The sequence below is a fragment of the Oryzias latipes genome, chromosome 9 (genome assembly GCF_002234675.1).
Source record: "Oryzias latipes chromosome 9, ASM223467v1".
Taxonomy (NCBI): Eukaryota; Metazoa; Chordata; class Actinopteri; order Beloniformes; family Adrianichthyidae; genus Oryzias; species Oryzias latipes.
The window spans coordinates 3,760,440-3,787,034 of record NC_019867.2 but is presented as its reverse complement, the minus strand read 5'-3'; the positions used below and the strand labels follow the sequence as shown (position 1 = coordinate 3,787,034).

General features: G+C 41.4%; 3 protein-coding genes across 4 annotated transcripts in view; 1 reads left to right on the top strand and 2 right to left on the bottom strand.

Moving 5' to 3' along the window:
- The first annotated feature begins 2,848 nt into the window (after positions 1–2,848).
- LOC101166477 (heat shock protein beta-1) lies at positions 2,849–5,385 on the top strand. Its single transcript, XM_004072075.4, has 4 exons — positions 2,849–3,234; positions 3,505–3,568; positions 3,656–3,776; positions 4,906–5,385. Exons 1-4 carry the CDS (start codon positions 2,922–2,924, stop codon positions 5,263–5,265), a joined length of 858 nt encoding a protein of 285 aa, XP_004072123.1. The 5' UTR covers positions 2,849–2,921; the 3' UTR covers positions 5,266–5,385.
- Positions 5,386–6,230: 845 nt separating this feature from the next.
- Positions 6,231–15,061, bottom strand: hspb8 (heat shock protein family B (small) member 8). Its single transcript, XM_004072074.4, has 3 exons — positions 14,458–15,061; positions 10,612–10,675; positions 6,231–7,278 (listed from the first exon to the last, which is right to left on the bottom strand). Exons 1-3 carry the CDS (start codon positions 14,882–14,884, stop codon positions 7,104–7,106), a joined length of 666 nt encoding a protein of 221 aa, XP_004072122.1. The 5' UTR covers positions 14,885–15,061; the 3' UTR covers positions 6,231–7,103.
- A 3,793-nt stretch (positions 15,062–18,854) lies between these two features.
- Positions 18,855–26,595, bottom strand: part of srrm4 (serine/arginine repetitive matrix 4) — a 64,759-nt gene continuing 57,018 nt past the window's right edge. For both annotated transcript variants that reach the window (XM_023958229.1, XM_023958228.1), the window contains exons 9-13: positions 25,103–25,401; positions 21,870–22,058; positions 21,693–21,791; positions 20,846–20,998; positions 18,855–19,308 (exon numbers count right to left, since the gene is read on the bottom strand). In XM_023958229.1, coding sequence (XP_023813997.1) covers positions 19,044–19,308; positions 20,846–20,998; positions 21,693–21,791; positions 21,870–22,058; positions 25,103–25,401 — 1,005 coding nt within the window. In that variant the 3' untranslated portion in view covers positions 18,855–19,043. The remainder of the gene's footprint in view (positions 19,309–20,845; positions 20,999–21,692; positions 21,792–21,869; positions 22,059–25,102; positions 25,402–26,595) is intronic.

Genomic DNA, 26,595 nt, shown 5'->3' with positions numbered 1-26,595 from the left:
TCTCCAAACGGTACATTTCCATAGATTCAGTGCCTCTGTTATGATGTGTCACTTTTAATACAAACCACGTCTCTATTTGTCGGTCAGACAACTGAGGCAGCCTCACAATAACTATGATGAATGCAGTGTCCACAGAAACAAACCAGCCATTTGACACATCAATCCCTTTGATGCATGATGGTAGATCCACGGCAGGCCGTTTGAAGCCCCGTGATTTGCTGTGACGGGCCTCGGCTGAGCTCTCTCATGAGCATAGGTGACTGTAATCACCTCACAAATGGCAATTTCAGACTTCAAATGAGTTTTGTTATTGTGCGCGGCCTTTGAAAGATCAGTGGAAGCATCTGTGGTAGCCATTAGGAAAACCAACTGCCTTCAAAACGATCCCTACAACCACTCTCACTTCCATTTAAAAGAAAAGCTTGTGGCTTGCATGGACTCCCATCATTTGACTTCAAGAGTGAAAAGGCTTTGTCATTGGAGCGAGACATTTTCATTTGGAGACACACTTAATGCACACAGAGACAGCTCAGTGTCCATTAAAGGGACATGAAGTGACAGATCTGGGAGAGACTGCTCTGTGAAGCCTGTGGAGAGCTGAGATGGACTGATGACAGAGATAAAATCCTCACCATGAAATGAAAGGGAGAGGAAAGGGACAGGAGTACTGGCGGCATAGAGGAGGCAAACAGGAGCAAGACTTTTGAGGAGTTATCAGATGATATGAAGCGAATGAGATATATGAGAGAAATGACAAAAGGAAAATTTGGAATTTCTTCAAAAGTGAGGCTTAAAAGATAAAAACAGCAATCAAATCAAATCAAACTTCATTTGTAGAGCACCTTTCCGACTAATGTAGCTCAAAGTGCTTCACATGAAAACATTATCCAATTTTAAAAACCAAAAGCAAGCCAAAAATGCCCCCCCCCCCACACACACACACACACACACAACATACACTGACCAAAAATATAATATTGGCTCATCCGTGCTCCTGTGCCTGACCGTGTACCTCGTCTCTGGCTTGAGAAACACCGGATGCAAATCTTTGAAGTTATTGATTCAAAACATCAAATTGTCTTGATGAGGATGGACCTGCAGGGGGAGTGAAACTAACAAAGGAATACATTTAGAAGTGATGTGACGTTCCGTGTCGAGGCTTTGAAGCTTGTGTGGGGAGTTAGGGATGCAGTCTTTCGTAATGCAGATACTGAGGCTTAGAGGAGGGGCTAAAAATGACGCCCGAAACTTTGATGCCCGGCTGTCCCACATGACTCTTTCAGGAAATGGTCATCACTGGGCAATCAGATGCCTCAAAAGAACTTGGTGGAGCCCGTGGCCCCCACTTCCGATGTTCAAATAATTTGATTGACAGATTTTGTTTAGCCTTCAAGTGGTAGGGGTGTGGCCTTCCTGCAAGCTCACTCCTGATTGGCAAGAGTGGTTGCCATAGAAACATCGACTCACCAATCGCCGCTTACTAGGGATTCAACCAGATCGATCTGTCTGAAACAAATTGGTTATCAATCGACCTATACCATTGTAAAATGATTTCAAAATTGGATTGAGGCACATTAGTTGTTTTTTTTTATTTATTTTTTTGCTATGACGTAAAAACGTCCAAGTGCATCACAGCGGTCATTTCACACCCGATGCAGCAAAAACGGATCAGTCCATCATTCCAGTCCAATGTGTGGACTTTGAATTTAAAAACAACAGTGGGCTGAACTTCGGGAAACTAAAATGTGAATGGATTTGACATTCATTCTTGTTTCCTTGTTTGCACACAAATTTAATTTATTATCTTGCAAGTAATAGAAGAAAACTTCACCAGCACCAGTACCAGGTATTTATCTCTGAGTTGACGTTTTGGCTAAAGATGTCCTGGATTCATTTTAGGTCAGTGAATCCGATCGTTTGAAATGAACCAAAATTGACTATGAATCACATTCGGCAACTACAAATTAGGATACGAATCGAATTATTGTTTAAATTAATCGTTACACTCCTATTCTCCAAGGTTTCTTGTGTTGCGTTTGTTGATTTTTCCTAAACACTGCGTGGGGATTTTTGTCTTCATAAGCACATTGGACCTCCTTCCTGGCGTTTGTTCTGTTCCTCCCTGCTCCTGGGTCACTTCCTGCCAGTCAAGTCGTAACAGATGAATGGCAACTTTGATGTAAAAATAACAGGTGGATGAAAGAAAATCCTAAATAATGGAAATGATGGTTTTGAATCAAACCACCAGCCACTGTTACTTTTATAACCTTCCAATCTTTTTAATCTTCTCAATTTCATCACTGACTATGTGTTTGTAGAACCAGTGTTACATAAAAAACGGGTGATTTTTAGATGAGCCGCATGAACCCAGTCTGAGTAAAGCTTCACAGAAAGTGTCAGAAACATTTTTCCGTTGGTTTTTGTGTGGCATAAAAAAAATAGATTCAATATTCGATCCTGTTACAAAAAAAAAAAGTTGAAAGAGGGAGGCAGCATAAACGGAGAAGGAGCATTTTGGAGTTTTCCAGCCTCTGGCATAGGGATTTCACGCTGCACACAGCCTTTCTGAAAGCTGAGTCATGTCGTGTCTGAGGCGTCGAGTCATCACTAACAGAATAGAGTTCATGGGGAAATGTGAAGAATTCTCTTTAGGCAACGGGGGCCAACAGTTCAGGCACAGAGGAGCCTCAGCCAACTGGCCGCTATTTCCCATCGCACCTTCAAAAGTAATAAGTATGACTAATTATCCTGCTCCTGTTTTAGAGAGGTAATGACCTCCACGCCTCATCACCCCACACCGACACACCCTTCTCTGGGTATCGACATGGGGGCCTATTGAGGCCAAAGCAGACGGGAGCTCTTTATAAGAGGAGCGTCACCACTCCTCCTCGCTGCCTTCTGCAAAGCATTCTTCCTGGGATATGATGGAGCATGCCAAACCAGAGAACTCATGTGAAGAGAAACGCAGCCCCCCCTGGAACCCTCTGAGGAAATGGTGGCAGCCCGGCTGGTTTTTTAGTCAGGATGTGGGACTTCCACCTTCCCTGGAGCGAGGCGAGCCTCACTGGATGGACGCGGATCCTTTCCAGAGGAGTTTTTGCTTGGGATACCTGTACGGGTCCATGCACCATCCCAGCCTGAAGGTCAACACGTGGGGGGTCAGCATGGACGTGGCTCACTTCTCCCCGTCAGAGATTTCCCTCGGTGTCAGAGATGGATTTTTGGAAGTTAGAGGTTCACTTTTCATCTCATTCTAACTTAAATGATAATATTTGTCTGACATTACGTTTTAAAAAAGTTTTTCTGCCTAAATAATATTACAGACTACCTTTACCTTCAGTATGGTTTCCAGTCTCAATGATGCATCATGTATTAAAGAGAGCAGACATTTACAAAATCCATAAAAAGCAGTTCAATTATGTCATTAGCTAAATAAATGGCACATGTAAGAGATTAATTTGACTATTTTCTCTGTGACTCCACAAACCATAATCCACCCCCCAGGAAAACATGAAGAAAAGCCTGACCAGCACGGATTCATAAGCAGATGCTTCAATCGGAAGTACAGGTGACACTGATGTGAAATCCCTCAGAGATGGGCTGAAAAAATCCACTTGATTCTGAGCTTCACGGTGAACAGGTCTGTCGTTTCCAGGCTTCCAGCTGAAGTGGGGGCCGCCACGATCGTGGCCAGACTTTCTGTGGACGGGGTCCTGACCGTGGAAGCTCCGGTTCCAGAAACCGCCGTTCCTGCCGCCTTCTTCATTCCAATACAGGTCATTACTGCTTTTAAACCTAAACACATTTGCTGGTTTCATTTGTTTCACTTCATTATTTCTGTAGTTTTAGCAAATTCATCTCACCTGCTGGTCCTGTCTCTGTAGAACTTTTCATACATGCATTCTATCTTCATATGAGCAAATTCACAACAAATAGCTGCTTCATAAAAGTATTTGCCCCAGTGTTATTGTTTATATATCTACTATGTTTGATTGTTTTTCTATTCAAACAATGTCAACCCAAATAAATAAACACTGTAGTGTTAAACTGATAATTTCTAAAAGATAAAAAACTTTCCAAAGTTGTCGGTTTGAGTTCAGATTTGACTGCAACACCTCAAAATACTCCCAGAAATAAATCTGCAGATGTGTTTTTGCTGCAGAACCCACTGAGCTCACAAACGGATGGAGGACATTCCCCTTTATTTTTTGCATCAAAGTGCCAAACCATCACACTACCACCTCCGTGTTTAGCTGTTGCTCAAATGGTCTTGATTAACTGGTGTCAGTTTTACTCCAAATGTTTAGGAACGCTCTCCTTCCAGAAAGTTCCTGTTCCGTCCCAATCTCCTTGAAGTCTACCACTGATGGACATTTGTCCAAGAAAGTCTCATTCCAACTGTAGAATCATAAACTGCATGAGTCCTCCTGGTGTTTTTAAACACATTGAAGAAAACCTATCACCAATTTGAACCAAAAAAAAAGACAAATATGAATAAAAACACATGGAAACAGGCGAAATGCTCTTCATCAGAAAATCATTGATAATCATGTTATCAGTTTATGAAAGTGTGAGAAATGAGTCGATGCATTGTTTATATACACGAGTGACGTCACTAAGGCAAATTTCTTTGATACCTAAAACCTTCAAGGGTTTTAAAAAGGCAAAACCGCTGCAGCAAATTCAATGCCAATCAAAATATTTAAAACATTCATTTAAATGTTTATATATGAGTCAGCACAGAAACTCTGCATGGTCCAATATGAAACTTGAATTTTCCACATACTGATGTCTAAAAGTTAAATTTTATTTAACATTTTGTCTTTTACTGAGCGCTGAGGTCTTTGTTGACTTTTAGCCTTGAGGATGTTTAAAATGAAATTTCTATTTTATCTTTTAACGCAGGTGGAGAATGAAGATGCTGCAGAGCAAGAAGTGGAAGAAAAAGATCAGGTAGAGGAAGAGTCTGGTGTTGATCAGGCCAAACCTGGTTGCTCCTCTGCAGAGGTTCAGCATGAGGAAGAGTCAGTACCTGCAGATGATGAAGGTGCAAAAGATCTGCAAAAATCTTCTGAGCCCCAGGAAACGATGGAAAGCCAAGAGATACAGAAAGCATCCAACCAACAGCAGGAAAAAGCAGACGTGGATGCAACGGCCCAGGAGAAGGTGGATGAAGCCAAGCAGCTCGAGGAACAGATGGAGGAGAGAAAACCACCCAGTGAGGAGCAGAACCGGGTTCTGGAGGATGCTCACATCAAAGAGTAAAAGCAGAAGTGCTTTAGCCTGCTTAGCTTGTCTGTCATAGATGCATTTTAGTCAGAAACTGAAACAACCATTTGACCGCGCCGCTGCTGGAGCTGCAATAAAAGCTCTCATGGATGAAGATCTGTGTTTCCTCGTGTTCTCGCATCCTGTTAGAAGCTGCTGGAGGTAGAACCTTCATAAACTTCACACACAGCAGATTTTTTACATCAAAAACCAAATATTTGCCTTCGGATCTCCCTGCATTATGACGGTTGTCATAGCGACAATGAACATGATTTTGTGATGAATATAGTCTTTAAGCCCCCCCCCAAAAAGAATTTTACATTAAAGAAAACATTCAAAAAAGTGTCGAGAATGGTTTGAAACGTATAAAAACAGTATATGAACCATGGCTTGAAAGCGGGCATGACTCAGCACTTGGTGGTAAAACACTTGTTTGGGGATCAGAGGTCAGACATTTCTTGCAGTTGGCCACCACCCTCTCTCACATATCATGTGTAAAAGCAGATATCATGTCACTTGATTTTGTTTTGTTTTGTTTCTGACCCCCCGACCCCATTACACGCACGCACACGCCAGATCTTAAGATTAAGATTGTTTCAGTTGATAAAAAACTAAACAATTTACAGCATTTTTTAAATTAAAAGAAGGAGAGAAGTTGACATCATGTAAACCAAAACCTTCAGAGGTCTTTGTTTCTCATCGTTTGATGTTCCCTCATGATTCCAGCTCAGGATTACATTATTTTGCATCACACAAGCGCCTGGAAATGCCTCAGTTCTTGCTCCTCGTGGACGGCTCTGGACGCTTCTCTCTGTTTGAGTCGGTTTTCGTGCGGCGGCACTAATCTGCAGCAGCATTAAGGCCTCCGCTGAGCCGCTGCCCAGCTCCTCCTGTTCTCCACCAGCCCCCCCACAGGCCCTCCGGATCCCTGGAGGCGGCTTTTCAGCCAAAGACACGTCACACACTGGCAGACTCTTTTATTGCATCATTCAGTACAAAGACATCAAAAAAGGTAACAATTTCTCCAAAAAAATCCTGGAGCAACTTCTATGCTGTAATAAAAATAAAATCAAAAATATTCAATAATAAATTTGGATGGCACATAGTTATTTTTAAACATTCAAAAAGGTTAGTGCACAAAAATCCCCTTCATTTTCCCTTAAAATATTACTACATAAACATTATTAGTGGTTTAGTATATTGCTAAAAATCCCGCAGAAGTCAGTCCCACAAACTACATCAACACACAAAATGTTAGATTCTCTTCTGTTTGCAACAATTTCAACACTTTCTTAAAAAAAAAAAAGGATTTGTTTTCATGGATTTGTTTACATTCTCACACTGTAAACCCCATTAAATGTGTTAGTCACAAACAGAAAAATAACAAAGGTTTGTTCATATGCTTTTTCTTTCATTTACTAGTCTCATTTTTGAAGTGTGCTTTAAGACATTATCTATGTTTTCTGTTGACAGATTAAGAGATCTGAAATGTTGAAAGAATTTTGATTAGAGCCGACAATTTCTAAGGATATATTTTCTGCTTTTCTTGTTTAAGATGCTGCTTTCTCAGGAGAAACCTTAAACTCTGAACTTTTATGAAGACGTGCCTGTTTTCAAAACACACTTTTTGAATTTTTTGCACAAGAAAGGGACAAAAAAAAGGCATTAAACTTAAAGACAATCATAATTTTAATTGTTCTTAAAGAGGAATGAAAAATAATTTAACAGTTAACAGCAGAAAAAGGCTTTTTTTTGTTTGAAATGAACATAAAGCTGTGTGTTTAGTGTCACATTTGTAGCTAATGGTTCATGACGATAAATTAGGCACTGCGGGTTTAGACGACAGGAGAGTCTTCGGGATTGGGGGCCTCCATCTCTGGTTTTTCGCCTTCCTTGGAGTCCTCGCCGCTGACAAGGTAGTATGGAGGCGTCTGTCTTGCCTCGATGATGAGGACGCCCTCAGGGGATAAGGAGGCAAACACTGTCAGGGGGTCTACATCTGTGGGGATCCTGAGGATTAAAGAAAAGACAATAAAACGAGAGACAATGTTTATTTTCCATGCATTTTAGACAGAGAAGGCTGGCTTATCCACAAATGTTCTGATGAGACACAAAAGACAAAACCACGCAGGTAGGTCTCCACGTCTTTTTTACTTTTATCGCTGAAATTTTCAAAAAATATATATAAATTCTGCCTCTTTTGTGATTTATTGAATGTTATTTTTGATCTGAGATGAACAAAATGAAAAAAAGACTCAGATGTGAGAAGGGTTTTTAAGATTCTGATCTAGCAGATTTAAATTATGACCCCCACACACAGACAAGAACAAAAGCTGTTCTCTGTCCAGCATTGCAGCCAAATAAGGACACGGCGGGCTTTCTATGTGAGCAGTCAAGTGTTATTCGGAGTTCATATAAACAGCAGGCTGCCATGTTCAGAGGAGGAGGCTGCAGGACTGAACTCCTTTTAATTAGACGGGAGCCTCCACCACCGTCTTCCCACTCCTCTGTGAAATACAGAGTCAGCTGAGGAACATGGGAGAAGGCAGACCTAGACATCTGCTGAAGACAGTTCACTTTAATAAGACATACAAATGTGGAATATCAATGGAAAAGTCATAAAAGTTTTGATCAAATTTTCCTTCATCTAAAAGTGAGTCTAAAGAACGTCTTTTCAGGCAGGAACATCTAAACAAAGTATCTGAAGGGTGGGGCGGGGTTAAGTGTACCTGGAGATCCACACGCTTAATACAAACAGAACTTATGCCAAATATTTTTACAACAAACTCATTTTTACTGATCATTTTTACTCCATGATTTCTCCTAATTAGTGTTTAGCTTTACACCAAATATGTAAAACATCACCTTTTTTTTATTAAGAGATTTTTTACTTTGCTTTTCTACTCCTGCTGTTTTTTACTGAGGTAGGATCTGTACAAAGGAAAAAACAAGAGTCAATTTTTGCTTCCAGATAGTAAAAACTAGAAAGAAAAACGTGCTACAGTACGTTTAGTTGTTGTGTTTTCCCCTCTGTTTTTACATCAAAATAAGTTCTAAAAACATCTGATCATATCTGTTTGATATGAGGAGAATTTGTAAGATTTACACAATTGTTTTTTTTTTACTTTTAGCTTTGACAATTTAGCTACAAATGCAGTTTTGTTTAAATGCCCGTCTAATCCATCCATCCATGCATCCATCCATGCATCCATCCATGCATCCATCCATCCATCCATCCATCCATCCATCCATCCATCCATCCATCCATCCATCCATCCATCCATCCATCCATCCATCCATCCATCCATCCATCCTCTAAACAGACTAATTCTTTAACACTTAGTTCTTTTAATTACTGTAGCTTTTTAACTGCTGACGTAACTGTCGCAATTCTAAGAATTTCTGAAGCTGAGAAAAGCAACTTGGGTGATGTGCAATACTTTATGCCAACATGAAACATTTCACTAAAGCTAAAGGGTTGCATCGCTGCGCAATCAGAATTGAAGATGCAAATAACATGAATTGCATAAACAGTCGTGGAGTTAAGAAAGTTCAAGGAGCGTTACTGCCCTTTGCCCATTGCAGGGCAAAAAAACTATTTTTTTGAGGAATTTAACAAACTTTTCCAATATTTAGCTGCAATCTAAATGAAAATTATTTTGAGTGAACCTTAACAGTTGACCAGCAGGAGCTGGATGTGTTTACAATCCCCTTAAGCCACCTAGGATCTTGTGGGCATAACAGAATTGTTAGTCCTGAAGCCCACATGGGAAACCCTTAAGGGGTAATAAAATTAGAAAATGTGACAAAGAGTTACAGGAAAAAGAAATTGATCACAGAGAAACTATTAACACGGTTGAAAAAATAAGCAAAACAGAAAATATCTTATGGTGCGATTACTGTCGCTGAGAGCCGGCATTAATCCCAGATCATTTTAATCAGCTTCCTTCAATAAACCAATTTTTGCGAGGCAAAGTGGCTCTTCTGACAGTCAAATCACTCAGAGTGGTCATTAAGCAGACAGCTCGGGGAGTTTCATTCAAGTTTGGCAGGCGCACAGTTTATCTTAAGCATTGATTCTGTACAGCTGCCAGAAAATGGTCCGATATTCTTTTAGCCTGCAGGGGTTCTGAGGAAAGACAAGACATGAAGGCCACGGGTGGAGTGAGGTTGTGTTTATGTGTGTAGCTGACACGCTCGGTCCTACACACCACACACACATACCATCGCACAACACCAGTTAGGAGATTTGAAAATAACAAGCCATTTTACAGACAAATGCTGAAGTCTTGTCTTACAGAACAGTGAACCTGACATAAAAACATCCTTTCTGCCTAAATACTGAACTTTTTTTTTGCTCTATAAACCCTAAAAATTGATGGATAAACCCTTTTATTAGATCTTATGTATTTAGCCTGAACATTTCTATTTTGTGTCTTTCCATGTTGCCTTTTGGTACATAATAAAGTGGTGAATCCTGTCTTTTTCAAGCTACTTCCACTCCTTCCATTGAAAGTTTGCCCTAACGTTCTTGCCTTTCTTCCCAAAAATGATCATCATAAAAAAACAGAAGAAGGGGGCTGTGTGAAAGTAGCTCACTTCCGATCTTCCCTCTACCTATACAACATGTAAAGTTTGGATGTGAGTACTTTGCTCTACAACAGGACAATAGGACAGCGGCTGTAACGCTGAAAGCTACAAAGCTAGCGTAACAATGTGCAATTTAGCGCTAGCTCATGAAATCCATTTTTAAAGATTATTCGATTCTTTTAAATTGACTTTTCCTTTATAGTCTTTTTCTAATGCTGATCAGAGTTCATTTTGGGCAACATCGCCCCCATGTGAGCAGCTGTTGGAACTGCAGGATTTCTCCAGGTGGTTTGTTCTGCATGGGCGGATGTTTATCTGCATCGCTGCCCATTCCGATCGGGTCAGCCGAACTGCCCCATCATGGAAAAAACCCACAAGACAATAAAAACTGCGTGAGTTTGCCAGTTTGGCAGCAATATTTTCTTTCTTTAGAAGCCCTAAGAAAAAAACGTGTCTGGCAGGTTTTACAGACAAACGTCTATAAACACATTAGCAAGATTTAAAGACTTCTGGAAAGATATTAAACCCCACAATGTAAAAGTTTTAGGACATTTTAGAAATTAATGAATGCTGTTTCATTTTTCTTGAAATCAAATTCCACGGATGCTGCTGCAAAACCAACTCTGAAGAAACATTTACATATTTCCACAGACACAGGTCTGGAATGATCTGAGACTCTCTTGAGCTGAAAAATCTCTGCTTCATGGATTCTGAGGTTTACGGATGGTAATCCGCAGCTGCCATCATACTCACTGTATCTTCTTTGTGAAGTTCTTCGTCACGATGCCGCCCTCCTCTTGCTTCTCTTCATGTTTTCCTGTTAGCAAAAAAGAGAAAATGCAGATCAGGAGATGGGCGGAGACACTTCAGAGGTCAGGAGGTCAAACTGGATGCAATGACTAAGCTGTGCTGGCGCACGCGACGGCTCATGTGACGGTTTGAATCTGCCGTACTGACGCGTTTAAAAGAAGTGTTGATGTAGCTCAGAATACATCTCTGCTGCTCCACCCTGGAAGCAGCTGCTCCCTGGCTGCGAAACGTCAACGCCGTGGACAAAAGTGCACCCAACCCCGCCCTATGACCCCTTTCTGTGCACTCCAGCCCCGTCAGGGTGATACATTACACCCCCTGAGTGACGGCTCTGTGTGGCGGAGTTCACCAGAGGCCTTGCAGAGGAGGCTGCCATGTGAGATTGCTGGGAAGACTCCAGCATGACTTCATGGGCGAAGCTGATCCCTGTGGACATTTCCTGAAAAGGTGTGGTCAGAGAGCAGCTCAACAAAAAGACGTCTCCATTGGTGTTGAAAGCTGTCATGACAAGCGGATGACAAATTCCTGATGTGGTTTTGTTTCATGAAGAAGAGGATGAAATCACTGAAGGATTTTCCCCCAGCGAACCTCAAAATTAAGATTGTTCTTCAGAGGAAGAACGCAGAAAACAGCAAAGACCAGATTGTTTTTGCAGTTCTTCTTTCTTATTGCTTCGGAGCAAAAATGTTCCCCGGCCACATTCGAAAACTCAACAAACCCCCCAAAACTTTTTTTGTGCCCAAACGAAATATTTCAAAATCCACTAACAAAACCCAAACATGTATGTAAGGGATATTCAAAGGCAGTTTTAAAATTATTATGGTACAGGACCGACAGCTTGGTGGTCATTTTGTGGCAAAGTGTGAATTTGGCGATTTTCCCACGATTTGGGACCTGTTCAAGCAATCTTTACTAAATTTCACACACGCACTGCCAGTTTAAGTCCACATCCACAGCCAAATTCCGCTGAGTTTTGGAAGAGGCCGCCATCTTGAATTTAAAAAAAAAAATCCCTTTCGACTTTCTAAAATTTGAAACTCCTCCTAGAGTTTTCAATCTATCACCTTCGCGAGCATCAGTGGGAAACTAAAAAGGAAAAAGACATTAGAGTGGCAAGCTTGCAAGAGTGGCGTTTCCCTGTTACTCACACATTTTTTACCAGACTATTGTTACATTTTAATACATAAGTTGTTGGCTCAAGCTGGAAAAAAAATAAAAACAATAAAAAAACACTGTGACATACAATACAAACATATCAGGAACGTGAGCGTGATTGACAAAAAATCTCTGTTGCAAAGGAAATCCCAAATTTTACTTTTGCCAATTCTTCTAAAAATAACATGGAACTGTTTATCACCTCCAGGTGACCAAAAAAATAAAGTGGTTGCTATGGAGATTAAACCAATAAAAAGCTCCCATTTTGAAAAAAAGTTTTTTTGTTTTTAGGAATTTATTTTCGCAGTTCTGAAGGCAGAAGGGTGGTAGTGAGGGGTTGGGTGGCAGAATTTCGGCCGGTCAGGGTGAGTCAGGAGGAGGCTGTGGGTGGGGGGGGTGCATAGTGCCTGCAGGCCGTACAACGCAGCTCCTGGCTTATTGCTTACATGAACAAGCAGATCTAAAGATGCAAAACGAAAGCATCTTCATTTTTTTTTGTTCTTAGCACATCTCAACTCAGAGCAGCACAGACTGTGTCAAGTCTCTTAAAAGGTTATTGACAAGCTACAATCCAGCCAGACGTTTATTCATGAAATAAAAGCTAACCCTTGATCAAAGTTTCCTTAAGTTTGTTTTCAAAGGCCCAAGTTGTTAAGCAGATAAGCTCTGCAATTTCCTGCACTTTTGGATCAATATGCTTCTCCATTGCAGAGACCTTAACAGTCTTCTAGAAGCTGTTGCCAACCAAACTTTTCAAATCAGCAGCTGTCATCCTTTTTGAGCCACATAAACCATGTTTACCCTGCAGCAGCTCACGCTGTACCACTCAAATGTGTCTCAATTGAAATGGAGTGGGACATCATTTCCCCACAGACAAAAGAAACAATATTTGTTTTAATTTGGTTATTTCTGAAATGGTAATCATGTTTTTTAATCAATTGAGATGTGCAGCTACATTAAAAGAAGAAATCAAATACTTTTTACAGTTAAAAAATGCATTTCCAAAATGCTCACATTTGCTTCCAACAGTTGAGCTTCATCTTGTCTAAGACTGAACACTTAAAAACAGTTTTTAAAAAAGCAAATTGAATAAAGAAAGAGGCTTTGTGAGTATAAATGCTTTTACTTTGAAATACGTTCCACGGGCCGTGCTATCCTCTCAGTGAGAGGTTTTGTTGATCTCTCAGGTTATCTTAACATTCCAGCAGTTCGTTTCAGTCGTTTCCATCAAGCTGGTCAAATGGATCATGTTTTGCAGTTGGTCTATTATTGCATTTATGCTTAGCTTTTCTTTTTTTGTTAAAAGTAAAATAAACAAAAAACCAACATGTTTTATTTTTTAATCCAAATGGCATCAGTTTGTCTGGAGGAGTTTTAGAAACAGTACTGTCTAGTTTTGTAAAACTAAAAACTTCTAGCAACTTTGTATATAATTTCTGTTGGTTCATAGTTATGTAATGAGAATCTATTATAAACTCAGAAAATAATAACAATTCCAAAAAATTCTCATGCTTCATTTGCACACTTCAGGGAATGTAATGACATCTGTATGCCACTAAGTGTCCTTCTCCCTTATTAGACTGAAGCCTCAAAGCTTCCAATTGATTTTCTTTGAGCAAAACAAAAGTAAAAGTGTCAGAGTTGATCTAATTTCCACAGTTTTGATTGGTCTTGTGTTTCTCTTCTCCTTAATGCTTTGTCTTCTGTGCTTCTGTGTAAAACTCGAGTGTTCAACATTTGTTCACTCAGCTGTTGGACACCTTTAATTAGGTTGAATGCATTCCCTGCCACACTTTTAGAACCACTTGAACCACTGTGGCAGGAAGGACCAAAATGGCGCCAACCCCAGCTGGCATCCCACTGACGTGTTTATAAAAAACCCAGAGCTGAGTGAGAGGAGGAGGTTCTCCGACCTCCTTGCCCTCTTCAGCTCAGGGAAGCCTTGGAATAATTTGACCCTAAGAGCCTGGAGAAGAGGAAGCGTTTCCACATCTTCATCCAGCTATAGTCTGCATCCTGCACCATTACACTCGGAAGAAGCTCCAGCCCCTTCCAGAACATTCTTGCTCCAGCCTAAATCTAAATCGAGCTCATGAGCAGCTAAGGGAGCGATTTTCCAAGAATTCAAAAACAGGTGTCCAAGCCTAAGTATCGGCTTCACAACTTAAGTTCCAGACAGTCTTCAAAATCTGTCCTGAACTGAAGATTCAGAAGATTTTCCAGACAGAGCAGGCTGCTTTGGTTTCTCAGTAAAAACATGTTTAGTTTAGTGCTTTTTATCTTATAATTACGTAAACATTCAGAAAAAGCTGGAGAAGAAATTAAGAGTGTTGTTTTATTTTTAGCCTGAACATCCTGGAAACAAAGATGGGGGCTCCAGTGTCTTAAAAGTGATAGACGTGGCCTACTTTTACACTTCATGTCAATGATTTTAGTTGTTAATGTTTTGCACGTTAGTTTGCAAACAGAGTCAGAGTGTCTTTTTTTTAACATTAGATGCAGCAGGTTTGCGCACTTTGGCCCCAGATCATTAATCATTAACATATTGAAAGTTATGAGACATTAACACTCAAAGGTCAGGGTCACAGAATGGACCCTCAAAGTTTTGCCCTCTGATTCAGGCTGAAAGCTCACCTGACACCTCCACGAACCCGTCCCTGGTCTTCACGTTTAGCTCCTCTGCTTTAAAGCTGTGCACGTTCACGCACACTTTCCACGGCTCCCCGCCGCAGCTGGTGGGGGAGCCCCGGGACTGGGGCTCTCCGTACCGGCTGCTGGTGTAAACCGCGGGGCCCCCCGTCGACTGACGCGCGGGGAAGCCTGTGCGTAAACCGGTGCCAAACGGCGAGGCGCCGAGGCGCGAGCTTAACCTGCCCGGCCGAGCCCACCCGGGCCAGTCCATGCCCAGATCCTCGGGGAAAGGAGGCATCCCAAAGTCATCGTCCATAAAACGGGACGCCAGTTGATCTCTGAAGGGAGACTGATCCCTGAACGGAGACTCAAACGGATCTCTGGGGAAGCGCTGCCGGTTTCCCATGGTGTAAAAGTCTCCCTCTGCCATCTCCACTTCAGCACAAACTCAGAAACTTTTTGGAAATGGATTGGTTAAGAACTTTCTCCTTATTGAAAAATAGTACTTCTTCGGGAGGGGGATAAACCTTATCTGATCTGGAGCGCGCGTACCGCCCGTTACGCGCAAAAGCCTATCCGCTAAACAACATCGACACGGAGCGCGGGTTAAATACCCAGCTGGGGGCTTCACGGGGCAGGAAAGTGCTGGGAGGCCCTCGAAAGGCCCTACGCTGTAAAAAATATAAACCCAGAACAAAAAAACAAACCTCAAAATTTCACAATTACATAACATTCATAATTACATAACATTCATTTAATCAAAACTAACGTCTAGCGTTACGTGCGTGAACGCAACGAGGGAAAGTACTCCAAATAACGATAACATTCCCGGTAGATGTAAATATTTCTTTTAGTGGAGGCGCAGCAGCTGGGGGAGGACCCTCCCCCCGTGACTCATCATGTTTTAATAGAAGATAACTCAGAGCTGCTGCAGGTCTGAAGTCACACTGAAGAAGTGACACCTGAACTTCTTCGTGAAGATTTGCTGATGCAGAAAATCCACCTGCAGTGACCGAATGAAGACTTTCAGGATGACGCATCAGACACTAAACAGCTCAGTGACATGCAGCCAAAGATGCATCAGCATGAAGGGGAAATCACCAGTGAAATAGTCAATGGAAACTTAATATGACTCCATAGGATTATTATATATTTTTAGAGGTAAATTTAGTTTCAGACTTGATTACTGTTAAATAAATAAATCACCTAAACCACATCAGCTACTAAAAGATGATAAGAAAATTCATGTGTTTGAAGGTTTTGTTCTTTCTGCTAAAATAACTTTTTTCTATCAAATCTGTATTCTTGCTAATATTAAATATGTTTGATAAAGAGAGAAAAAAAGGAAAGTTCAGCCCTGTAACATGTTACTTAGTATTTAGACAATGAGCTGTTTGGTCAAGACTAGAGTTTGTCTTCTGTCACCTCATCAAACAAGTGAAAACAAAAACCTCAGTTTCCTCAAACACAAACATTTTCACTGCAATATGAATGCAGATGGACTTTGTAAAGGACTGAGGTGAAGAAGCAAAGGAAGGGAAAAAAGTGAGAAGTGATTGACAATGGTCTGTGGCCAATCAGACGTAGAACACAGCGTGCTGTATTAAAAAAAAAAAAGAAAGAAAGTGACCATTGGCACGTAATTCTAAGATACATGTTGGGCGGCCAGTGCTGAACTTTTTTTTTGGCCACACTTATTTTAAACACTGAAAATACGTGGTTTAATATAGCCGTACTTAAGATATATGCTGTGCCACTCGGTATCCATGCGTGTTTTATCAATCACCCCTTAAAATACCTGCTACCGACCACAAAATTTAGCCTCAGATGCACTTAAAATATGTGCGGGCAATGCAGTGATGTGCTTAGCCACAAGGATTACGTCCGTTTTTGTGCTTGGTCACACTTAAAATATTGTACTGGTAAAAAGTGCAAAACAGTGAGTCCGCAAAGGTGAGCCACAATATAGCGAGAGGTCGCTGTATAGCATGTGAATAGCAGTTTATCCACACTGTGAGGACATTTACTTGTTTTGCTGTTTCATTTCGTAATAAGCCACACAGTGAAGTGCAGAGACTCCACCTACTTTAGGAGGAAGGAAAGTGCTGCTATAACTACAACTGGAAAAACACTTAAACAACACAGATCTACAAAAAAAAACAATCTTTTTATGGTTGATGGGGAGCAGTGAAAAGCTGCAAAAACAAGCGTGGCGTCATAAGAGATGGTGACTCTGCCAGTGGACATTTTTCAATTTCACCTGTTTGGTCTGAAAAACAGTTATCATTGCCAGGATACCATCTCTGTGTTCATCCACACAGGGCCAGGTTTCACACTAAGGATGCAGGTAGAAGTTTAAAAGATCATAAAACATCATTTATTTCCGTTTGATTCTTATTTAAAACACAAACAGAAGGTTCAATTTTGTAATTTTATTTTTAGATCTTCAGTGTGACTTTGAGCTGTAAAAAAAAGTAAACTTTCGCTCAAAAAAGGTTGAAAAATGCTGATTTAAAAAGAAAACAAATGTGGGAGTCACTTTTCACCTGTTGTTGGAAAGCTGAGAAAGGTTTCAGCGTTCCTTGTCGCCGGACTTTCCCATCTTCATTTTTATTTCAATTGACTGCTGATAAATTTTGAACTTGTTTGAAATCTAACATGAATCTCGTCACATTTACAAAACTATACACTCTTCATCCAAATAACTGCATCCATAAAGCCTCAATTTGTTAAATCTTACTTTTTAACCTCCATGCAAACTAGAGCAGGTTGATAACGTCTATGTTTATAATAATTAGGTAAACAAAAACGTTATTTTTTTTTATTTTAAATGATCATATCAACTTTATGTGTAAATAAAATATCAACACATGTCTTTGGGAATTCTTCTTGTTTAGTCTTTTGGATAGATCTTCTGTAAAAATATTCATGTTGTTTATGATTTTTGTTTATTTTCCAGTAAAATCAGGATCAGCCCTCTGCTTCTGCCCTGATTTAAAGATAAAAAACAGTTTGGGGGTTAGGTGGTGGACAGCAGAAGTACATAAAACCTTCACATGGCCGCTCTGTCCTGAGGCAGATCAGATGTTCAGCCGTCTAAGAGTCATTGAAGCAGGTTTTTCCTCTGGTTGCATTCAAATGTTGCTTCGGCCGCTCTCTGTTGTATTACACGCACTGACATTTCAGCAACACCCCCCACCCCATGTGATCAGAGGATAAATTAATCTGACATTTGAGCTGACAGGCTGTTTACTCTGTGTCAGCCCACCTAGGCTGAGAAAACATGGTTGTTTTTGTGGAGAGATCAGAGTCAAAACCTTCCTGAACGGTGTTTTTCGCAGACTTCCCTCTGCAACATCAGCAAACTAAACGTCTAATTCTTTTCATTTTTTTCTTCCTGTTCTTTTAACTTGTTCTGTCCAACAACTGAGCAAACAGATGAGCGCTGAAGTCCTTTTGTGTTGGACAGGTTTTGCTATTACAAAAAGGGGTTATGAATCTTCAGATAGCCAGGATGTAAATTTGTTTAAACCCCTTTGTGTTTTTTTGTTTTTTTATTCTTTTATTTATTTGTTACATTTTGTGTTTTAAGTATATATATACATATTCTTTTTATTAAAGGGGAGGGAGAGGGGGAAAGTGTGTGTGTGTGTGTGTGTGGGGGGGGGGGTAGAAGAAAAAGAAATAAAGAGGGAGGGGGAGAAAGTGAGGGGATACAAGTGCTAAATTGCTAATTTGAATAGGTTACGATTCTCAGCTGTGAAACATTTATACTAGATCTGCAGAAAGGCAAATATTACATCCAAACATGAAATTCTGACACTAAGATAAGTGGAAGATATCCATGTCCATCAAAAACACTGTGGATTAAAGGATTAAAGCAGATAGGGAGCAGTGTGCACGTGGGGGTGGAGCTACATGCACCCTGCCAAAGTGAACCATGTGATCATAAGAGGAACCAGATCCTCCCCAGCCCGACCAGGAGAGATGGGGAGACCCCCGGACCCGGAGCGTCCCAAGCCAGGTGCAGAGGAGGCCCCCCGACAGGGGCCCCTCCGCCACCGGGAGGCATAGGCTAGCCCAGCGTCAGGACCCCCAGGCCACAGGACAGGCGTGCTCCGCTGTACCAGGCGGAAGCCACTGGGGCCACCGGGCGCTGGACACCGAGATGCGGGCCAAGGACGAGGCCAGGGCCCAGAGGACCCAGGAGCCGCCCACCACCCAGCCGGAGCCTTGTCACCGCAGGCCAGCCCCGGCGCCCGACCCAAGCAGCCCAGAGATCACGAGGCAACCACAGCTCCACCCCTACCTCCCCCCACACTACACTACCCTCTGCAGCCCCCCTCACCCAACACTTTTCATTTTTTAAGGGAATCAAATGTTTAATAAGTCAGCATGAGGAAGGTTTTGCGGGATCATTTAATGGTCAGAGTGCAGACACATGAACAGTTTGGCACATGGATTTGCACTGAATAAATACAGGAAGAGTCCGTTTGGATCTGCAGTCTCAGGCTGAGCGTTCATGCAGGAGGATGCAGAACAAGAACAAAACGCAGAAAGAAAAGGACTGTTTTCCCCAGCTTCAGACACTAATGCCTCGTTTTCCTGCGTTTGATCAGCAAACTGCGGCTGCGGCTGCGACTGCGGCTCCCGCAGGAGGAGTTCCAGGATGAGCTGCGACTGTAGCTCCTGTAGGAGGAGAAGCTGTGGCTGCGGCTGCGACTGCGGCTGCGGCTGATGCTGTGGATGGGGCTTCGACTGCGAGTGAAGATGCTGCTCCAGGACGACACGCTGGTGGAACGAATGCTGGAGGGGGGGCTTGGCCGGAAATAAGGAATGGGCCTCTTCCTCGCACTGAAGAAAACACGAAGAAGAGCCTGCTTTAACTTTCAGTATTCTCACACTGAGGAAGCAGTTTTAAACTTTTCCTTCTTTAAACTATTCATTAAAAACTAGCTCCATTCAAATTTTTTTAGCCAAAAAGTAACACCAAAAGCCCTGTTTGTTTTGCTTCAAACTAACATTTTTCCACTTCCTGTAAACCGCAGGGTTTCTTATCTCCAGTCCCTGGGAACCACCAGCTGCCTGATTTCAATGTTTTCCTCCTCAAACATACCGGCTTAGGAGATCTTTACGACCTCTCAGGTGAACTCCTGCTGAACTACTACATCAGGTGTGTTTTAGCAGGTAGCACGCGGGTGAATGAAGTGGAGAAGTGTGGGGTGCCAACACTTTTTCTGCATAAGAGCAACTTTAAAGCTCCAAAAGATATATATATATATATATATATATATATATATATATATATATATATATATATATACACACACACACACACACCGGTATATATAGGCCTTTGTATATATATTTATCATATTTCTATACTTAAATACCAAGAATTCTTATGAAAAATTGAATTTAAAGTTAATCAAAAAATTATTCAGGGATACGTTTAGATGCATCTAAATGCAGTCCTCTGTCATTTTTCCTTTAATATCTTGATGAAATCAACCTGTGTGTTGGTTGTCATGTCAACGGCGCCCCAGCAAACGCTGGGTCGACGACAGAAATGTTCTGTGTGCGTTCTGTTGGAGGTTCTGTTTAAGTGTTGGAATAAGGCGCATTAGCAAATACATCCACGTTTAGGAGTCTGACACTGAACGCTCACACCTTTCCGAAGTTTAGGAGGAAGAAAAACTGGGATCTGTCCCTCAGCGTCGTCAAACACACAGGCATGTGTCAGAGAATGTTTGATTGGGTGGTCTGCATGTCAATCAAGCGACATACTTTATGGCGAGGATGATCATTGGCTAATGGCAACTTTTAAAAATATATTCTTATCTGTTGGTCCCCAATCGCAATCGGTCTATCGATCTTGATCAGCATATTGGGAACCCCCCCCTGTTGACACCAAATCACCCAGATTTTCTATATTTTAGATCAATTGCTTCTCCTTGAGGCCCAGGCAGCTGCAAGTGGGGCTCGGCTTTGGAGCTGCTCTTACTTTAGATCAAAGTTCTGTGAAAATGTTCATGTTCTTCGTGATTTCTGTTGCTGTAAAATCTCACATAGTTGATTTATTTTAGCATTCCTGCATAAATATGATTCCGGTAAAGTTTCAGGTAAATCACATTGTGATTTTTTTTCTGCAAACCTTATGGTTAAAAGCAGTCTAAAAGTTTGAACTGTATTTGTCTAAATCAACTTTAAAGAACATTTTTCTTCTTTGCAAAACACCTCGAAGGGCTTTACATAAAATAAATAAACAACACAAATAATTGTAATAACAATAATCACAACAAAAGTCCACACATGCCAAAATATAATACAATAATCCTAACTGTGATTTCTGAACTAAAAAGTGTACGGCGTAAATAAAAAATCAACGCACCTTGTGATGCGCCGAGCTTCTAGATGACTCGGCGAGTCCCTCCTCCTCTTCCTCATGGGAGTGTAGGATTTGCGCCTTCCTCGCTTCCTGACTTTCCGTCCGTGCTTTGCGTCTGTCTCTCTGGAGTCCGCTCGTCTCTTTCTGTCTGAAAGTCTGAGGAAGCAGCAATTACACCACAAAAATACTGAAGTAACAGCTTTCAGGTCATTCTTTTACATCAGTAATGAGAAATAATTACTTAAATTGTTAAATCAATTTTTTTTCTTCATTATTTAGCGTTTTCAGTAGCAGAGCAGAAACACTGTTTCATGGTCCTGCAGCAAACCTGGTGTGTAATTTCTTAAATCTTTTTTGTAATTTAAGTTTGACCTTACCACATGTTACACCTTTGAACCAAATTTTGGGGAAAATGAACCTGGAAAGTGCATCCCTACTGCATACATTTGCAAATATTTTGCAAATATTGACATTGAAGATGTCAAAGAAATATGTTCTAAACTTGAGAAGGATTCATTTTTTTATATATTTTTTTTACATTACTTTCTTGTCAACAAGACTAAACCACTGTTGCCGTACAATGGCAACTAGCTCCTCCCACTAGCACCCAGCAGACTAGAGGCCCCACCTCCAAGTACTCAAGAGGAGCTCAGGCCAGGGCCCAACCGGTGTTTGGGTGTTTGGCGGACCAAAGTTGCTCACGTGGGTCTCAGTGGGGGCTACAGACAACCAAACACATCAAACTCTAACCAATTGGTACCACTCCATCCACCAACACATATCCACCACCAGGAAACCCGTACCCAGGAGGGGAGAGACGGACAGAAAGGAATTAGTAGCTGAAGTTCACCTGTCATCACTGTGTCTGGAGTAGCTTCCTCTGGAGCTCAGGCTGCTCATGCTGCCTCTTCGCCTGACATCTGAGTGACTGGGGGATCGTGAGTACGAGCTGTGAAGACATAAAGTACATTGGTGCTGCAGGAGACGTAGATTTGAGCTCATTTGCTACACATCTTGTCAGATCTACCTGCGAGAAGACAACGAGGAGCTTCTGGAATAGCGTCCCAAGTATTTGGAACTCCCTGAGGATCTGCTCCTGCTGCTGGAAGAGCGACCTTTTGTCCGAGACGAACCCCTCCTCCTCCTCCTCGATTCACAGCTGGTTGACTCAGATGATCCGACAACCTCTACGTGACACCCCAAGGTTATCTGCTCCCTGCACACACGCACAGAAATTGCTTTGAGTGACAGGACTTTAAAAACATAGCAACAGAAATCATCATTCCATCATAAATCCATATTTTAATTTCTGTGATTTCTTGACGTAAAGTGGTACATTCCATCAGATAGTCTGTCTTTATCTGCAGAGATTGATTTATTTTTTAGTTAGGCCATACTTTAGCCGCTACAAGGCAAAATCCTCTCACAGTCACCTTCAACAAGGGCGGCATCACACTGTGCGACAGTTCTCCTCAGGTGACTTTATACAAAGTACAATTGAAGTCTGTAAATTCGCCCTTTCCACACTTCTCTCCCCATGACCTGGTTGGAAAACTTCATGGGACAGAGGAGACTGGAAGAATTTATATGGAAGGACAAAGCAAAAACATTGCCGGTGGGACGGTCAGAGAAACCCTGCTGAACTGTGTGATGACCCCTCCTCCAACCTCAATTATCAAGTCGCCAAAGTTGCTTTTTAGTGAAGTGGTTTTATGTGGTCCAGTGAACTCACACACACACATAGCCAGTGTTTCTCTATTCCTTTAACATTTTTTATACATTTTTGCCAATAGGCCAAAGCCTTTTAATAGGAGAATTCACAGGAGAATTTTCATAAATATGTAAATATAAATTCATATAAATGTACCAAATAAATATAATAAAACAGTAAATACGATCAAATGAAACTGAGGAGTTTATTGTTTCTACTTTTCAGGAGGAGGATTACAGCCTAAAAACATCTATATAAGTGAAACATGACTACTATTTAAGTATTTTAGAATTGAATTAGCATTTGAAATAGACCAATGTGTAAAATCAAAAACTCATTCAGCTAATTTAGCTTTAATGTTGGCATTTCCTAGTGATTTTGGTATTCCTTAGTTTGAAAAGCCTTTTCAGCATCAAGCCTCTGTAATAGAATTGTGTTAGATCATGTAGATAAAAATAAATTGTCAGTAAAGACATTTTTGGGGTTCTTTCCCATCCAAGCACCTAAATTTTGTATTCCGGCCAGAGTCAGAGATCCAGACCGTCTCGGTCCAACACAAGGCAGGTGGATTTAAATATTACAAAGTCAAAGGTTTGCTGTGCAGACTTCTCTCATAAAAGTAGGAACGACAGAGCAAAAAATAGACATGACAAATGAATCAGGAGGGAGAGCGAAGCAGAGACCAAGAGATGGAGGCAGATGGCTGCAGGCAGAGATGGGAAGAGGGGGCGGAGAGCAGGAGAAGCAGTCAGAGCTAAGAACCAGAAACGGGACAGTCCGAGTGGTTTATTGTACTTATTGTAAACAAATTATGTGATTTGTGCTTCTGTTTCTGTGAGCTACTTTGATGATGGGACTTCCTGGATAAGTTCTCACTTATCTATGCTGGAATCCCCAAATGTATTGTTACCCCTTTTTTTTTTTATTTTAGCTAATTTAATATGAATATGACCTGTTTAGTTCAGCTGTATAATTATCAATATTCAATTATATCCAGGCATCAGACAAAAAGACAACTGGAGAACTGCAGCCCGTTGGATCTGCACTGAATATAGTTCTTCAGAATTTTTTAAATCTTTACATTAGAATTGTACAAAGTTCTTCAGCTAATCTCTTATTTCCTTAATTTTTTTTGGCTCAATATTCATTTGTCGTAACTTTAATAATAACATCATTCAACATTATTCAGGTCAGTTAAACTCCATTTAAGCTTTTTCAGCAAACAGTTATTTATGCATGATCTGCAGTGATTAAAATTTGTTCTTGTTTACAAATGTGTTGGTCATACAGGCCAAATAACTAACACTTTAAAGAAGAGAATTAGCAGCTGAGCCCCTAATTTGACCCAGCTTGACATTCAAAGTCAACACCCTGCCGATTAATTCAGTAATTAATATCTATCCATTTTCTTCTGCTCATTGGGACCAGCTTCTGGGGCAGCAGTCTAACCGAAGATGCCCAGACTTCCCTCGCCCCAGCCACTTCCTCCAGCTCCTCTGGGGGGACCCGGAGGCGTTTCCAGGCCAGCCGAAAGACGGAGTCTCTCCAGTGTGTCCTGGGTCTTTCTCATGGTCTTAATTAGGTATCCTGTTTGTTTTTTAATGACAAATGCACTTTTATTTAGCAACATATTAACTTTGTTATTTTTAGTAGTAAGTTTGTATCATGGGCTGCTTAAGGTATGAGTGTTGCACGGACCAGGAAGCACTTTTAATTTCATTGTACCTGTGACAAATAAAGATCCATTCTATTCTCTATCCATCCATCCATCCATCCATCCATCCATCCATCCATCCATCCATCCATCCATCCATCTTCCTCCGCTTATCCGGGACTGGGTCGCAGGGGCAGCAGTCTAAGCAAAGATGCCCAGACTTCCCTTGCCCCGGGCACTTCCTCCAGCTCCTCTGGGGGGACCAGGAGGTGTTCTCAGGCCAGCCGAGAGACGTAGTCTCTCCAACGTGTCCTGGGTCTTCCCCGCGGCCTCCGTCCAGTGGGACATGCCCGGAACACCTCCCCAGGAAGGCGTTCAGGGGGCATTCAGACTAGATGCCCGAGCCACCTTAACTGGCTCCTTTTGATGTGTAGGAGAAGCGGTTCTACTCCGGGTTCTCTGCAGGTGACCGAGCTTCTCACCCTATCTCTAAGGGAGCGCCCATCCACCCCTACAGCCACCCTATTCTATTCTATTCTATTCTATTCTAGTCTCTACCCAGTGGGACATGCCCAGAACACCTAGGCTCTAGCATCTAGGCTCTTTTTTAAAAAGCTGTTAAAAAAGAGCTCATTTGTGATGGAGAAAATGCGCTTTGCGGGCCACAAGCTCCCTGCTCCGATCGAAGTCTAATGAACTACTGCCACTCTGCAGAAACTATGTCTAAAACAGCATAATTACAATTAAAAGACCACTTGGAACACTTTAAAAATAGATCAGAAGATGATCAGAAGGAAACTTTAAGCACATTCTAAGGGTCGATAGAATCAAGGTTTTACACTTCTGCATCTTGTCTGCTGTTGTTCACCTTTGTCTGACTCTATCTCACATTTACCTGTTGCTGATTTGATTGCAGAGGGTTGCAGACAGGCTGGTTTCCCCGAAAGGTTTGCAGGAAGATGCAAAGCTGGTCACAGAGTTCCCTGAATCCGAGGCGCTGTCTCTGAACGCCGAGGCCACACGTCCGGTCCTGGCATACTCAGCGGCGCTCGCTTGGGAAACACCGGTTTTGCTTGACGGAGGCGAAGATGTGTCATTACCAGAATCATAATCATGCGGACCTTCTCTGCGGTTTGGCAAATTTTGAGCTCCGCTTCCGTTGAAAAGCACTTTTCCAGGATTTGAGGGCAAAATCTGTAAACAAACAAACAATAAAAGCACACCTTAAAATCTGCCCTGCATCCAACAAAACCTACTTTCTGCTTTTACAAAAGGCACATCTTCCCTCAAAACACAGTGAAGAGATTTTTCTTTTTCTCGGGGCAGAAGGATTTGAAAGTTAAAGACATCATGCAAGTCTGAAGCATGCGATTATAACCCTGAAAGAAAGTCTGAAGAAAAACAAAACCATCAAAACAACAGTTCAGAGATCTAAGCTGAAACTGTACAGCTATGAGAGAGAAAAACAAAAGAAGAGGAAGAAAGAAAATCTATGCTGGATCTACTGTTTCTAACTCGGTGAAGAGAGAAAAAAAGGAAACAATAGCCCCCCGCTGAAATGCCTGGTTTAAAGAACATTGAACAAACATCACAAAAAAAGAGTATCGTGGAAAAAAAGTAAAGGATTGAAGACAGATCCCATCAATCTAACTAAGAAAGCCCTCAGAAAAGGACAGAAGACTGTGCTCTTTCTCCTGTGAGAATAAACAATTAGCCTGCAGCCACCTAAAAGTAAATCCCTGAATCTGCGGATAGCAGCAACTTACCAATCAAGATTTCCTCCTTAAGTAGGTAAGGTGTAAAAAAAAACAAAAAAGGGGAAGAGCGGGCAACATAAGTGCATCATTAGAGTCCAAAATTGCATGAAAAGACAATAACCCTTTCCTCAAACCCAGAGCCAGTGTTCTGTTCCTTTTTGCTGGTGTGGTTCGTTTGTTTTTTAGAGTGAAAAGGAGAAAAAAAATGCAGAAAAAGGACAAATGGAAAAAATGCTTTTTCACAGCTCTGCATTTATGAAAGTCTGGTCTGACAAAGACTTTTTGCACAAATCGCTTATAGTCAATTACCATGTTATATTTTTTTAATGACTAGAGGAAGCAAATGCAAATGAAAAAATGAATTTGAATGATAGCAGGCGTCCATTTTTCAGTCAATTCCCGGAAGAATTCTCCTCTGGTTAGGAAATATTAAGCAGGACAAATATACATATTTAAAAAAGCTTTTTTGTGCATTTACCGTATTTTCCGGACTATAAGTCGCACCGGAGTATAAGTCGCACCAGCCCAAAAATGCATTATAAAGTAGAAAAAAACACAGATAAGTCGCACTGGACTATAAGTCGCATTTTAACTTTCACAACCTTATATGACACAATCATAGCAGACTGTT

Excerpts from the sequence above, each read along its gene's own strand:
- LOC101166477 (XM_004072075.4), top strand. The coding sequence starts at position 2,922 with ATGATGGAGCATGCCAAACCAGAGAACTCATGTGAAGAGAAACGCAGC. Across the intron at positions 3,569-3,655 it reads TGCTTCAATCGGAAGTACAG|GCTTCCAGCTGAAGTGGGGG; the intron begins GTGACACTGATG and ends TGTCGTTTCCAG. Across the intron at positions 3,777-4,905 it reads CCTTCTTCATTCCAATACAG|GTGGAGAATGAAGATGCTGC; the intron begins GTCATTACTGCT and ends CTTTTAACGCAG.
- hspb8 (XM_004072074.4), bottom strand. The coding sequence starts at position 14,884 with ATGGCAGAGGGAGACTTTTACACCATGGGAAACCGGCAGCGCTTCCCC. Across the intron at positions 10,676-14,457 it reads CGGGTTCGTGGAGGTGTCAG|GAAAACATGAAGAGAAGCAA; the intron begins GTGAGCTTTCAG and ends TTTTGCTAACAG. Across the intron at positions 7,279-10,611 it reads AACTTCACAAAGAAGATACA|GATCCCCACAGATGTAGACC; the intron begins GTGAGTATGATG and ends TTTAATCCTCAG.